The 15,306-nt window shown below is 44.0% G+C and overlaps 1 protein-coding gene across 8 annotated transcripts in view; it reads right to left on the bottom strand.

The window, feature by feature from the left end:
• The window catches only part of celf2 (cugbp, Elav-like family member 2), a 202,228-nt gene that overhangs the window by 145,758 nt on the left and 41,164 nt on the right, over positions 1–15,306 (bottom strand). For all 8 annotated transcript variants that reach the window (XM_020613274.1, XM_020613273.1, XM_020613282.1 and 5 more), the window contains exon 2: positions 15,138–15,173. In XM_020613274.1, coding sequence (XP_020468930.1) covers positions 15,138–15,173 — 36 coding nt within the window. The remainder of the gene's footprint in view (positions 1–15,137; positions 15,174–15,306) is intronic.

Here is a 15,306-nt window from a genome sequence, read left to right as displayed (position 1 = left end):
GTGCACAAGCTTTCACGCACACACCGAGAAAAATAGAGGACTATAACTCATCGCTTGCACACGCAATACGCACACAATGGAAATAAACCTCTTGCAAACACTTAGGCACATTCAAACACACACACACACACACAAAGGGGGGTGTATACGCATCCGCCCGCAAATAGATGCACTTTCACACCCATTTCAATTCATTTCACGCACATATTCACACATTTCATGTACCTGCAACCACCCGTGCTCTGTTCCCTCCCTCCTCTTTCACATGTGCACCCTCTCCCTTTAAATCGCCCCTCCCAACCCTCCACCCCACCCCTGATTGTGCGATTGTGTGAAGGTGATGATAGCAGTGTGTGAATCAAGGGCTGATAAACCTGGGCCCATTGTCACCTGTATGATTGCCAGTATTGATCGGCAGCAAGGCACATGGCGCATGCGAGTATTTGCCGGAACCCCCTTGCACGACACCCGCTTCCTGTACGTGTGTGTCCATGCATTGTATTAGAGGCATGTCGAGAGTGGCCCTGCCTGACACTCTCTGATTGAAAAGGTGCTCTGCAGATTAAATCGTTGTAGCGGAGGACGGGGTGCGCTCCCTTCACTGAGGCCTCAATGGCTGGTTTAGCAAATTCAAGAAGCCCGGGAGAGGAGGGGGGGTGGGCATTTTAATGCCCTGACCCACCTGGTGAAAAGGGAGGGAGAGGCAGTGACTCTAAACCAATGCTCATTACCTCTAATAGAAGACTAATATCCCACACACCATCAGATAGGCACACATTTTGTGGGCGAGAGGGGCAGGACCACAGGAGGCGATGGGCGGAGCCAAAGACATCTCACAGGAGCAAACTGTCAAATGTGCTGATTATCTCAGCTTTCGCCTGATTTTCTCTCACAGTCTTCCTTCCCACCTTCCAAACAAACAGCAGTTTACAATGAGCTAGAAGGTGACATATCTTTTTGCTCCGAACATTGGATATGAAGTGAAACCATGACTATAAAGTTCCAACTCTGAAAGAGTGCACTTTCATAAAGTTAGGAGACTCGGGGGAGACTGAACTGGCAAAATCGATGCTGCAGCCATTGTGTTTTTTTGACTTTTGGTCCCTGGTATAAGTCTACGTCCAAAAACTTCCAGTGTTTTGCAACACAACTCAATAAAATCTTTTCCTTACACCCGCCCTATCTGTTAAACATCCACATTTCCAGCTGTTTCTTTACAACAAAATGTGCTGAATGAATTACACTTTATAAAGTCCTCAAAAGTAACATTTTGTGTCAAATCACTTTACACTGTCTGGCCCTGATAAACTCATCCTAAAAGCAGGGGACTGCATAAAAAGTGCTACACATCCTACACGAGTATGGAAGTGAACACCCCCAGGTTAAAGCTGAAAGTCAGAATTTTAACCTCGTAGTCATTGTTTCATTTATGTGCTGGAGTACAGACATAAACCAATGGCAGTGTCCTTGATCTTTCTGTCTGCACTCTACATTCATCCTGTGATATACCCCACTGGATCTACCCAACCACAGTCACTCTACCGTCCTGCACGCCGGCTAAACCTCCGGAAAATCTCCCCAGTGTTTCTTGCTCAGAGCAACTGCTTGACGCAGAAACAGTTCAAAGTTGTATTTTTCATCAGGAAATTGCAAGTGAATGACTCAAAACCAGTTTCATTTGTCACCCAATGAAGCATTCACTGATTCAGTCAGTAAATTATGGTGCAATAAATTACTACCTGCTCACATCAATGAAATATGTTGACTCGTTGCAAAACAAGTCAACCCCAGCATGACTGTTTTTCATGATCAGGTGCGCAGCAGACGCTCGTCTCAATATTTTATGCAACAGGAGGGGAGATCAGGCAAATTGTGACTGGTGGGGTATCGCTGTAAAATGTATAAGTTGTGGGAATTTCAAAATAAACATGTAATTTTCAGGAGGATGGAACATAGTGGGGATGGAAAGGTGAAGGATGCCTCTTCCCCTCCTCCCAACTACTCTCACTGCTCTTCATCATAACCATTTTCCGCTACTGCTTCTGCTCTCTTTCTACATATTTCTCCTAATTTCTTCAGTTTCTCAACAGGCAGAAGCAGATCTCTCTCTATCACCTTCTGCTCATCCATCATTCCTCCCATTTGTGTTTAAAATATGCAAGAAATGAGGCAGACTTGCATAAATAAAATTAAACAGATAACAAAGACACATTCAGGCTCTGTTTGTTGGTGGTGAAAATGCCAGTCCCTGCTTCAGTCGGGTGGATGCAGAATGTTTCTAGTGTTATAAACCAACTAAAGACTGTGTTTCAAACAAGTTCTTTATAAGTTTACATTATAACATTATACAAAACACATTTTGTTAAGATATTTTTGGGGTGATACTCAAAAACCCAATACAAACAACCCTAAACTGTCAGTAAGATTCTTATTTTGTATTACTAATTCTTAAATTCTGGCATCACCATGTACCATTGGAGCCCAGCCGGGTGACCCTCAGCCCGTCCCACCCACCAACAGTGTCCCATTGAATTATAGCCAAATTTAACTTGTTTTTGGGGATATGCAGGGCAAATCAGAATATCATTAGTAAAAGCTTAAGAATCAGCACCAACTCCATGAGATACCACAACTCTTGACACCAAAGAAAAACATAAGAATATAAATGATTATACATATTCATGGATATGTGGGCGGCATAATACAAAAATGTAAATCAGCTGAAGGGGCAACACAACAACCGATAAATACTGTATATAAATAAATATAGCTGAAATGTATCCATGATGTCAAAGGTGAATGACACTGAACTTCAGATATTTAATTCAAAAGCAGGAGGGGAAAAAAAGCTGCTGAAAATTTTGCATCTTTCAAATTCTGCTTCCTAATATTTTAGCTTTAACTGCATGTCCCAGACACAATCCTGCTAAAACAGCAGTGGAAAGTCTGAATAGAGAAGAAGACAGAAGGTACAAAAAAGAGAAGTACAAAGCTTGGATGTCATGCTTGACTGGGCAAACAGTTGCAGGGAAGCAGGGAGAAATCTCCTGTCGCACGACGACACTGAGACAGTGTCCAGGTATGAGGCGATACAGCAAAACCTGTTACGAGCAAAGGAGCAAACATCCCTGATGACAGATCCTCTCAAATGAAGGAATAAACCTGCTCCCTCCAAACACACACACACGTAAACATGGTCACAAAGCAACAATGCCACACCTTCTCTGGAGTAACAGTCCCTGACAGGGATGCACCAACGCATCATGTGGGTCAGAAAAAAAGGCGCTTACCTGTGCATTGTGTGTGTGTGTGTGTGCACGATGTGAAAGTGTGTGTACCTCAGCAGCAGCTCATTGCTCCTCATGGACACTGCATCAATACACACTTTGCCCACAAAGCCAGGCTCGGACGAGTGCTCCAACATTACAAATGCACCTAATCAGGCTACAAGGTGCACCGTCTCGCTCCTTCTTCCTCTTCTTGTTTTGTTTTCAACAAGCTCCCTCTCTTCGCTTCTCTGTCTTGTCTTGTTCCTCTCAGCCTCTGCCGGAGACCCCGCTGGCTTGCCTAGCTGAAATAATCCCCTGTGACAGCTCAGCTCATGTTGTTATGATGTGGGGCTATTTGAGTCTAATACTACAGCTCTGGAACAGCCTAGCCCCAGTCTAGGTCTGGACCGCCTGCATGGCCGCTGGGCCTGGCCCGGGCCAGCACAGCACCACGCCAACTATGCCCACCGGGTTTTTTAGCACAGCTCAACCCAGCCCAGCCGGAAATAGAGTGGAAAACAGGGTGACCATAACTCTGCTTTGCCATCTTTTCATCAGGTTTTTATGAAGTAAATAAATCGTGTACATCTTAGTAAAGCTGTACTGAGCCAAAGGAAGGAGGCCAAGTTCAACTTCAAGTGAAGCGTGCAGTGAATTTTCATAGTCTGTTACAGGGATGAAGAAATAACCTCGAAAGAAGATGCAGTATATCACAAAGATCTGCAGTATGTCTGATCCATGGCATTATTCAGCTCCAGCCCAGGTTTATCAGCCTCATTCAGAGGGTAACAAAAATATTTACGCTTAGAATCTGGTGAAATCAGAATCCAATTAGATGTGGCATTTTGATTAACCTTTTACTTGCAGCTATATTCATGGCTGTCCAGCTTAGCTTGGGTGCTCCATTCTCACATACGTTTTCCACAGATGCAGAGTAAATGGTTGAACATGCCGGTGTTTTGTCCACAGAGGACAGCTCGTCCTGAACCCTGAAACTGTAGATATCCATTATTTCTGGCATCAATCAAATAAAATAAAAACATAGAGTTCTAGCAGGAAATAAACGCATGAGCAAAGTAAAGATAGAGTAAAAAGTATAACATTTGGTCAGTTTCCTACACTTTCTTGGCCAGCCAAATAAATAGGTTTCCTATGTATGAATTATAATGAACACACAATAGAAGCGCCATCACGGTTGTATAGCAGTGATGTTATACCTTTAACAAGTCTTCCCCTTCTCAGATTCTCAGATTCTATCTGATCCTAAGCTGCCTGCAGGTACAGACAGCATGTTTTGGCCGAGCGAGGCCCATCTCCAGACGGACGGCCCGGTCCAGCAGATCATGCCCAGGAAGAGGCAGGCCAGACAGGAACGTCTCAGTGAGTAGCGTCCCGAAGGAGGCGCTGCCAGATCTGGCTCCACATACCTGGCATATCACAGCCTCCCCTCCCCACAGGAGGAAGGGGCTGAAGATGCAGGAAGAGAGTTACTGATTAAAAATTCATCTCTCTGTTTATTATGATTTATGCATGTTTCACAGAGCCAGGAACAAAAAAGAGAGAAGAGAAGAACAGCTTCATTAGTTAGAGCACAAACAGAGCACAGAGCTGGTGAATGGAGCGCCGTACTCAGACTGCCATGTGCAATTAAGTTCTACAAATGTGCCGGTTTTTGTGGGCTGTCAGTGATGTCACTTAAACTGACAAATGGGTGTTGTTGCATTAAAAAACTAAACCAAACACGTTTCCCATCTCTGTGGGCCTGTCTCTGTCTCTGCTTGATGCTCTAAATCTGCTCCCTGCACATGCTTCTATGTTAAAGGGCTGCCGTCAGTCAACAGAGGACATATGGCGGCGTCTGGGAGCTCAGGATAGCAGGGAGGGGCAAGTGGTACCAACCAGAAGTCCTCTTTTTTTATGCTGTACCCATAAGCAGCCCCCTCGCCTCCCTGCTGAGCTGTGACATCATGTCTTCTGAAGACAAGCATCTTGTCTTCGTCATTCACTGGAAACACTCTGGCGCAGACACTGCAGTAACTTGAGGCCTTGGTTTGAACTGAGCTGCCTTTCTCTCTTTCACATTGTGTTTACAATTTAATGACCTATTTGTGGTTGTTGTTTACGGCGAGTGCCCGCTTCACATTCTCTCTCTGTCTGTCTCTTGCTCCCTAACACGCTCTGACAGCGAAAGGTCAATGCCCATTGGCTACATGGGGGGCACTGGGCGATGCAAAGATGGTTGTCATGGTAACGTGCAGGGCTCGACAAGGACGCTGGACGCTTTCTGTGCCAGATGCCAAGGCTGGGTGTGGAGCAAGACCAAAAGATGTAAGCACATGGGACCGGGGCCGGAACGAACACCTGAACATCACCTTAACTGGAGGTGGCTGCCTGGTAAATGGGAGGGGGTGCGACCTGGCTGGTCATGTAAGCAGATCTGCATGTAAGAGAAAGACCATGAGGCCTAGAGGCAGTCAGTTAGTTAGCAGCTCTGTCATGTCTGTGAGCCTGCATTCTGCTGAGCTTGGCTTCACATTAATAAAAGAGAGATTACCAAAGTCTGCAGGCTCCTCTTAGGCCCCTCTCCAGCGGAGATTCAAGCAAGAGTTCACTCCGTCCACCCCTCTGCCTCCCTCCTGCCATCCTTCCCTTTTCTTACTCTCTTCAGCATGCTGCTCACGTTCATCCCATTCAAAGAAAAAAAAACAACTCATCTACCTTTCCTCCTGTCTGTCTTCGTTCCACTCCTCTCCACTCTACCTCCGAGTACAGGAGGGGAAAAATGCACCAAAACACAGATAAATTATTTAGATTTTTTCCCCAAAGAGAGAGGAAAGAATGCTTGACTCTGCAGTTTGAAAGAAAAGGGGGAAAAGGGAAGGGGGTGAGAAATAAAAACTGCATTAGATACAAGATTCTGCAATCAGTTCACGATATGAAGAATTAATCTTATCTTTAACCGGCACACACGTCCTAGTAGGAGAGCGCCTCCAAAGACCTGGAGATGACAAAGGGACGAATTCGCCTTTCCATTACGCCGCCATTCATCCATTGTGGCAGCCGACACGTCGCGATAAGCGGATGTATTGTTGCCATTGACAATGTTATTATGGGACAGTAAACAAGCCATGCAGCAGAGGGTTCGGTTGAACCGGGTGGGGCCAGAAGGTCACCAAGACAATCTGAAATGAAAGGATGCAAGACCCGGAGGGAGAGGTGAGACTCATTCTCTTCTGCTTTTTCTTCATCTATCTCTTTTCTCTCCCCCTCCAAAGCTGAGGATGGGCACAAGCTTAGAACAAAGCCCCGCCACCACCACGTAATCAACTCCTCTGTACTCCCGCAGCAGCAGCAATCTTCCCTGGAGGTCATCCACATCAAGAGGCTTAGGAGGCCGAACGGTTGTAGGATCATGGACTATTAAGATGAGAAAATAGGATGACATTCAGGCGGCCTTGGCACCCCGACTTCCTTTACACAACATTATATGCAAACAAACGATTAAGGCCATGCAGGATTTTGAGTAGAAGCAGCTAAAGATGTTACGTTTTTCACAGCCTGCTTTTATTTTTTATGGCTGTAACGTACATTTTAACTTAACTGCAGAGATTCCAGGACTGATCCTGAACAATCTGCCGTTATAACCAACAGTGCTGACAAAGTCATTTGGAAAAAGTGAGCCATTACTAATTAGTTATTAGAGCCTGCTACAGCAAATTAGTCATTACAGTCTGTGTTTGTTGTCGCGACGCAAAAAGCAGAGGCGTTTTTAAGTCTTTTAGGGCAAGTCTCAAGTCTTGTTCTAACAAGTCTTACAAGCAAACTCAAGTCAAAGTACAAATCTTCATAAGCAATAAAACACCAAATTCACTTTGGTTTTGCAGTCTTTTTTATTTTTATAAAGCGGACATGACATCCTCACAAAGCACAGGCATAATAACTAGATATGCAAGACCTGCCTGTAGCTGTGTCTGTAGGTCCAAGCTTTAGGAACTCAAGTCTCAAGAAAAGTAAACCCAAGCCAAGTCTCTAGTCTGCATGGCAAAGAATCGGATCTATTATCTTTCTACTTATTCTTATTGGTTGCTAATCTTTTTAGTCTTTCCCCAAAACTAAAAGATGAACAAGGAAGCACCAAAAACTGTCTTGTTCACTACGATGTATTCAGAACAGGAGTGTAGGCCCACACACTTCCTGAATCTTAAGTTGCTAGTATGCTTTTTGAGAGCTGCCTGTCAGATGGCCACAGAGTTTCCGAACACCCGGCCCAACAGCTTTCTGATGTCTGACTTTGGGGCCTGTGTCCAACCAGCTGTGTACAGAGAAAAAGGAGCCAGATTTTCAACTTGCGTCTCAGCCTGTTTTTTCCCCATCACTGACACTAAGTAGTCCTGTCACTCTTCATGTGAAACATAGAGTGCATCACTATAAAGAGGAGAGAACAGGAGACTGCCAGCGTGCAGGAATTCTGGCCGCTTCTCATAAAACTCTAACACACCATCTAGATCACTCAGAGCTCTAACATTTTTAGACCATGTCTTCAGTTGTCCTGCTACTTCTAAATCAAACTGGCTGCATCATATCCGCCAAGCATCTCAGTGTCTCAACCTGACACACTGACTCATACAGACTCACTCACAGCAGTCTGCTCGGGCACGTGGGGTGGCCAGAGTGGTCTTGTTCCATTTGCAGACATTAGTAGAGGGAGATTAATTTGTCCCCTTCCATTTGGTGGGAAAGCAGCCATCATGGCTGCTCAATTATCCCTTAACAAAAAGACAAATACACAAACAGAAGCGATCCAAATAATAATAAGCGCTGTATGAGTGTGTGTATTGTATCATATGGATGCATGTGTTGTTCACAAATGACAAAATGTGCATTTTCTAAATCTAGTATTCAGCCAAACACTGAAACAGAGTGAAAGAGGACCTGAGAGCAAAGAGAGGATGGAGAGAGAGAGAGAACGAGGGATGAAGGCAGAGAGAGAAACAGAGGTTGTTGTTGTTGTGTTTAGACTTGCTGTCTTCCTGATGCTCTCTCCTCCTTTGTGAAGATTTCGACCTCATTAGAATTATAATGAACATCAGCGAGGCTTGCTGAAATATTTTTGGAAAATACAGAAGCAAATCAATTCAAATCTGCCCATTATGCCTGTTTTCTGGGTCATATAAAACATGCATAATGGGCCATGCTATAGGCACACAGCACTGCCAGTCGCAGGCAGCCACGATAACGGCCTAAAATTAGAGGATCATTTGTCATTATTAACATCATTGTAAAATCAATTTCATATCCACAGTGACACTGACGGCCATGACAGCGTATTGATGGACGGAGAGACGTCAGAGCATAATGGTGGTAATGCTAACACTATGGCAGAGTCATGTGGAACACTGGTATGTTGGGTGTGGGTGTGTGGGCGTGTGTGTTTAGCTGTCGCGCTCTGCCGGTGTGATGTTGCTGCTGTGTAGTGAGACTTGCTAATTGGCTCACCTGTCTCTCAGCCATCTGGAGCCTCTCAAAAAAAAGAGGAAAAAATGTCACACCAAGTTCCCCCGCTATCACACACACACACACACACACACACACACACACAGAGGCGTGCATGTGTGCCTTAAAACAGAAAAAGACAAATGTGGAAACAAGCAAATGTAACTGAAACAGAAGTACAAGCAAATCTAACAACAGCTTTTCACTCACATGCTTGATATTCCAGGTTTTTCTCTTGCAAAGGCGATTTATTAAGCAAACAAGCAGTGTGGTTCTTTATTCCATGTGCTATGGTACCAATCATACAAACGCCTCAAAATTCACCTGATCATGATTAATTACAGCAACAACAAGGTTTCTGCTGGGGTTCAAGTTGCTTGTAAGGGCAATGTATGCAATCAGGACTGAGCAGCAGTGAGGGAACTTTAATAGCAAATAATGCACAATAAATAAATATTGTTGTTTTAGGAAAGCACTGGAAAGTCAAGACGACACACCCACAGCTTGAGCTTTCTGCCACATTGGAGAGCATCAGCTGCAAGAAACAGCACTCGACTGTCCCAGACAACCCTGGGGCATGGCGCTCTGACTGTGTAGCAGTGTGTTGTGTGTGTGTGTGTGTGTCACGTGGATGACTCTGCTCTCATACCAGCAGTGTTTCAGCACGACGGACAATGCGACACATTGTCTGGCTGCATGTATGTATCTGTGTTTGTGCATAACCATAGCAACCTCTGTCACTGCCGCCATCTTGGGAGCAAACATTGTTCCTAAATATTATTATTATATGAAATGTAAAGTCTAAAAAATAAATTCAATCAAAATAAAAGATATTAAAAAGATCATACTGATTATACTGGTTTAGATTTTTTTTTATAAAAGCATCATTAGAATCATATATTAATAACTACAAATAATTTGAACAAACTATATTTCTATATTAAAAATAAATGACACCAAACAATAATTAAAATATTATATAACAAAACAATAATATAAAAATTTAATTAAATCAATATACAACCCCAAATCAGAAAAAGTTGGGACGGTATGTAAAATCTAAATTAAAACTGAAAACAGTCAAGTCAAGATTTTTATTTGCCATTTATGCATAAACAGATGGTCTAGGCATAGAGGAATCCATGTTTCATGCAAATATGGCAGAAGTTTGAAGGAGAGGGCCAGTGTGATTGTCTGGCCAGTTTCGGATGTGGCGATCAAAACAAGCTCACACAATCTGGTTCAATAGTTGACTCTCAGGAAACGATGCCACACACTGTGCCAGTTTTGAGAGGAAGTGATGTAAAGTGCCAGTCATGTAGTGCCATCCTAATGTGATAACACAGTCTGAGCCTTCCTCATAAAGTGACCGCACTGTAGATACAATGTAAAATCTAAATTAAAACTGAAAACAGTGATGTGTAAACCATCTGTGTCCTGTAGGACATTGAAACAAAACAAGTTGGGACGGCTGCATTTCAAGGCCAGTAATGAGGTAAAATAATGAAATGGTGATTCCATTAGAAACAGGTGATGTCAACAGGTGACTGCATCATGATTTGGTACAACAGTGGCATCCAGGAAAGGCCGAGTCCTTTAGGAGCAAAGATGGGCCGAGGACCGCCAGTTTGACAACATGTGTGTGAGAAAATTATTGAAATGTTTAAAAACAATGTTCTTCAGAGAAAGACAGGAAGGGATTTGGATCTGTCACCCTCTACGGTGCAGAACATCATTAGAAGATTCAAGGAATCTGGAGGGATTTCAGTGTGTGAAGGCCGAGGGCCGAGCCTCAGCTGGATGACCGAGCTCTCCGATCCCTCAGACGGCACAGCATCAAGGATCGTCTCTCTGCTATAAGCGATATAACCACATGGGCTCAGGATGACTCTGGCTCACCTGAGTCAATACGTAGTTACATCCATAAATGCTGCTTAAAACTGTGCTGTGCCTTCCCAACTTTTTCTGATTTGGGGTGGTATAAAACTATATTATCATTGTTATTAGTACTATAAGTAGTATTCACTCTGTATGGAATAATAATTAGAGACTAGTATTGTGTGTGTGTAGCTGTGACTTGTATGGCCGGCAGTGTGAGGAGAGGGGTGAGGACATTTTGGTCGGTCCCCACTTTCTCCAAAGGGAGGTTTGAAGGTTAAGACTTGGTTTTAGGGTTAAGGGTTAGGGTTAGGTGTTAGACATATAGCTGTGACGGTTAAGGGTGGGGTATGAGGCTAGGGAACGCGTTAGGTCAATAAATGTCCTTACAGAAATAGCTATACAATAAGGTGTGTGTGTGTGTGTGTGTGTGTGTGTGTCCTGGCTTTAATTCTGTCAGTAGCTAGTGTGTTCCAGGTCAGCAGCTTTAGTCACACACACAGAAGTAAGGCCATCCTGAGCCATATACGTCCACCTGCCACCCACTGTGTGTGTGTGTTTGTGTGTGTGTGTGTGTGTGTGTGTGTCTGGTCCACAGACTGAACCCCCTACTCAGAGACAAACAATCCTGAGAGGCAGAAGACCGATTTCGAAACTCTGTCCAGCTCTCTGCAGACAACCTTTCCCCTCCCCCCGCCCCCTCTGTCCCTCCCCGTCATTAGCAGTTCTTCATAATTCATGTGCTTAGATGAAAAATGGATGAACAACGAGCATGACACCGGCACAGCTCCTCACAATTAAAAACCCAGTGAGAACTCTCATCCCAGTTATGCAGCTGTGGCTGTCGAACTGCACAGAGAGACAGAGGGTGTTCACTGGTTTGGATCCTGAGATCAAGTGGGAACACGCAGGGGCAGGTGATAGAAATATACCATCTGTCATCCAAACTGGTCCCAAACTTGAGAATAAACCATATACAGTACCTGCAATATACTAAAAACCACGACATCCCAGATTTCATTGTGGACACAGACTTTTGTCTCACCATTCCCCTTCTCTCATTATTATGATGTCTCAAAACCTGGGCACAAGGACAGATACCAAAGAAAATGGGTGAGCTGACCCTTTGACTAAAGCGTTACCCTGTCCTAAGAGACAAAGAAAATTCTCAGCCAGATTCTGCCTCATACGAGGAAGAAAACAGAAAACAGAAAACTGACTGTTCTCAGACCTGTGAGATCATCACTGTGCACGAAACTCTGCTTCCTGACTGTCGACACACGGCCTCATCATGTGTTACTTTATGTATGCGTTCTGACGTCAAATGGCTAAACAACCAGGCTGTTAAATGACAGCAAATCTTTGCCAGTTATGCTGACTGGGATCGTTTTCAGAAAGCTCGTCTTCCAGACCGCAGCTCGCGCTGGACATTTTCTCACTGGGGGATAAATTAGAGCTCAAGAAGGGGCCTTTAACACTGATAACTGTCACTGCTGAGGAGAGAGAATACTCCAGCCAGTATCTTGTGACTGCAGTGAGCCAGATCCTGTCTCATAAATATTCAGATGTGGGAATACTGGGGGAGGCGGGGCCAGAAGCGGCAGATCGAGCAGTCACCATAGCAAGGGACTGCTGTTGTCATGTGGCAACCGGGGAGGCAATAACGGACGCAGCGTACCGGGACGCCACATTGTGTGAATCCCTGTAATTATAGTCTCAGCTCTCTATGTGTGTCTGGCTCGGTAAACAGGAAGTGCATGTGCATTTGTGTGTCTCACACACACCTGCAGCCCGCGTGCCAAATAGGAACTTAAGGCCTTTAGAGAGCTGTTGTAGCTGTTCCACTCATGAGCTTGTGCTATTCATACGCTAATAAATACTTGCTTATGCCGGTTTGTGTATTTCTGTGTATGAGGGCGGTTCGTACGGGTGCATGTGTGCGTGCATCCCCGTCTCAGGAGGTCATGTCAGAGCCAATAGCAGGTTTATGGCTCATAATGACCGATGCTGAAAGGCATCCGTGGAGCCATGCTCGCTAATTATCAGCTGTATGCCTTCAAAGAACATTATCAGCACAAAGACTTGCAATTATACACATACTCGCACACACTCGTGCACACAATCCCCTCACACCCCTGTTTCCGGCATCATCTCTTTCTCCCCCCAAACTGCCTCCTTTCTCTTAATTGCTGTTGTCCTCTTGTTTGGATCTCTACACCATTTGTTTCATTCTTTTGTCTGCTCACTACGACTCCCATGATCCTCTTTTCTTCTATCCATGCTCCATCTTTCCAGCATGTTTTAATTTCCTGTCCTCCCTTATCCATCCCCATAATCCCAATTCCTACCATATCTCTCTTTCAGCTCCCCTGTTTCCACTTTCCTCCCTCTCTTTCTTCATTCCTCCTTCCTCCTTCCAGCTCCTCTTCCTCCGCCTTGACTGAAACAGGAGCTTATATAACGAGCCGGGTGTCAGTCAAACCACCCGAGAGCTTCATTAGAGGAGGAGAGCGCACAGGATCAAATTATACGCCCAGTTCTCTTTTGTGTGATTGTGTCTATTTGTGTGTGTTTGCGGTGGATTGTGGGGGGTCGGTGGCAGTGATGGTGGTGGTGAAGGCAGAGTGGAAGTAAACACACATTCTGGAATGACGCAGCTGTGCGGTGGATTAACACGTAACACACACCGTTAGTGTGTGTCAGCTCATGCGACAGTCACAGCCTCGCCTATTTTCTCCAATCAGAGAGAAAAACAAAAGCAAACTATTTTGCCTAATTATTCACAGACACTGTTATCTGCTCTTTTATCCCCCTGTGTTCTGCTGCTTCTCCACCGGTGTCTCCTTCTGTGCTGGATCTTGTTTTTGATCTGAGCTGATTTACCTGCTACGTTTGCCTGTGACTGTCAGGTGTAGCTTCAAACTAACAACATATGGGGACTATATTATTAAAAATAAAAAGGATTTTTGTACAACTGATTATCCCTTTTCTTCATGCAAAACAAAAGTACTAAGTACAGTACGCAACCCAAGGATAAACTCATAGAAATAATAAAAAGTAAAAGTTAAAATTCACAGAGCTGCTGAGTTATTTAAAAGGCTGCATCAGTGGTCAGATAGGATTCAGCCCATTAAAGCTGCATATTCTTTACATTACCACTGAGTATTTGTCCAATAAACTGAAGGTTTTTAAATAGATTCCTTCCTGTCCAGGGAGCAGTTGGATTCAGTTTATTTTACTACAGAACAAAAATCTGCTCACAGAGACTTAAAACTCTCTCGACATAATTACCACACCACTGTGAACATTGGGGCAACCTTTTTGGTTTTAAAAAGACGGGACTGCTTCATAGAGACCAAAGTCACAACATTTATGTTTCTGTATAGTTTGCCTGCTGAATTCAGCCTTTAATCTACACAGATTTATCCAGGAATATTTTGCCCCATTGAGACCGAGGGACTCTATTACAAGGGAGAACTGGCAAAGCATGGCTACTGTATTATTTGATACAATACTCGAGGCATCACGAACCCACTGTTGTTTAATTGCCCTCGTACTGACACACGACACGCTCAAAAAACCTGAAAAAGAGAGAATCTATTCTTGTCAACGACAACTCAGAGAAGTGCAGGTACATAAATAATCTATTCAGTTACAACAAGGGAAATCATTCTCACACTATTACTCCCAGTGTAAAAGGCAAAATAACCTCATGATGCTCTTATTAAAATGAAGCACAGCATTTAAAGAGTCAGGACACACAAATGACAAAAAAGAAGCTATGATGAATTCAAATAGATAATGGTCATACTTATGGACCCTATAATGTTTCCAAGATGTTGGTAGATACCCAGTTGCACTTGTATTTCATACAAACTGTTATACTCAATGAGTGTTGGAACAGTAGTCTCTGTCTGTGATTATAATCCACATCATAAAGCACTATAGGCGTGTCTTAATTCCTTACCTCAATTGGATCATATAGCTGAGAAAGTGATCTTTTTACCCCATACCATAGCATTTTGCAAGAAATGGGGAGGCACTGATGGTTTTCTGGGCAGGATATTCATCCTTTTCGTGTTAACTCTGCCTCAGATGAGAAACAGGTTCTGCTATTTTAAGGTCGGCCCTTATTTAAACCTTCTTCTCCCCTCCACTAGCTTGATCTGTCGTTCTGTCGCCAAAAGGTTTAGTTTAATGACCCTCCTCGGCCGTAGATCTGAGCCGCGTCACGTCTCTCCTTTCCAATTTCCCTTTTCTCTCCCCCTCTATTTCCTTTCTCTCTCCTACCACCAGCCCATCTCATCTGCCTCCTGTCCTTCTCCGTTATCCCTCCCAGCAACACCACTCCAGTGCTGAAACTAAAATGCCTGTTGATGTAGCCAATGCTTGGCCTGAAGCCTTGAGATACACCCCACGCCTCACTGAGGATGAGGCCTAAGGGAAAAGAAAGAGTGAAGGGTAAAAGGGAAACAGGAACAAAAAGAGTAACAGTACCTTTGTATCGGTCCAGAAAGATCACTGGCGTCCTGCCTGTAACATAAAATGGCAGAAAGAAGATTTGTGAAAAACTGTTAACATAAAAACACTGGTATAATAAAAGATGAAAGTAATAAACAAACATTATTTTAAATAAAAATCACCATATTCAGGATCAAAGCAGGAA

The sequence above is a fragment of the Monopterus albus genome, unplaced genomic scaffold (genome assembly GCF_001952655.1).
Source record: "Monopterus albus unplaced genomic scaffold, M_albus_1.0 scaffold132.1, whole genome shotgun sequence".
Classification (NCBI taxonomy): domain Eukaryota; kingdom Metazoa; phylum Chordata; class Actinopteri; order Synbranchiformes; family Synbranchidae; genus Monopterus; species Monopterus albus.
This window is presented reverse-complemented; position numbering and strand designations above follow the sequence as displayed.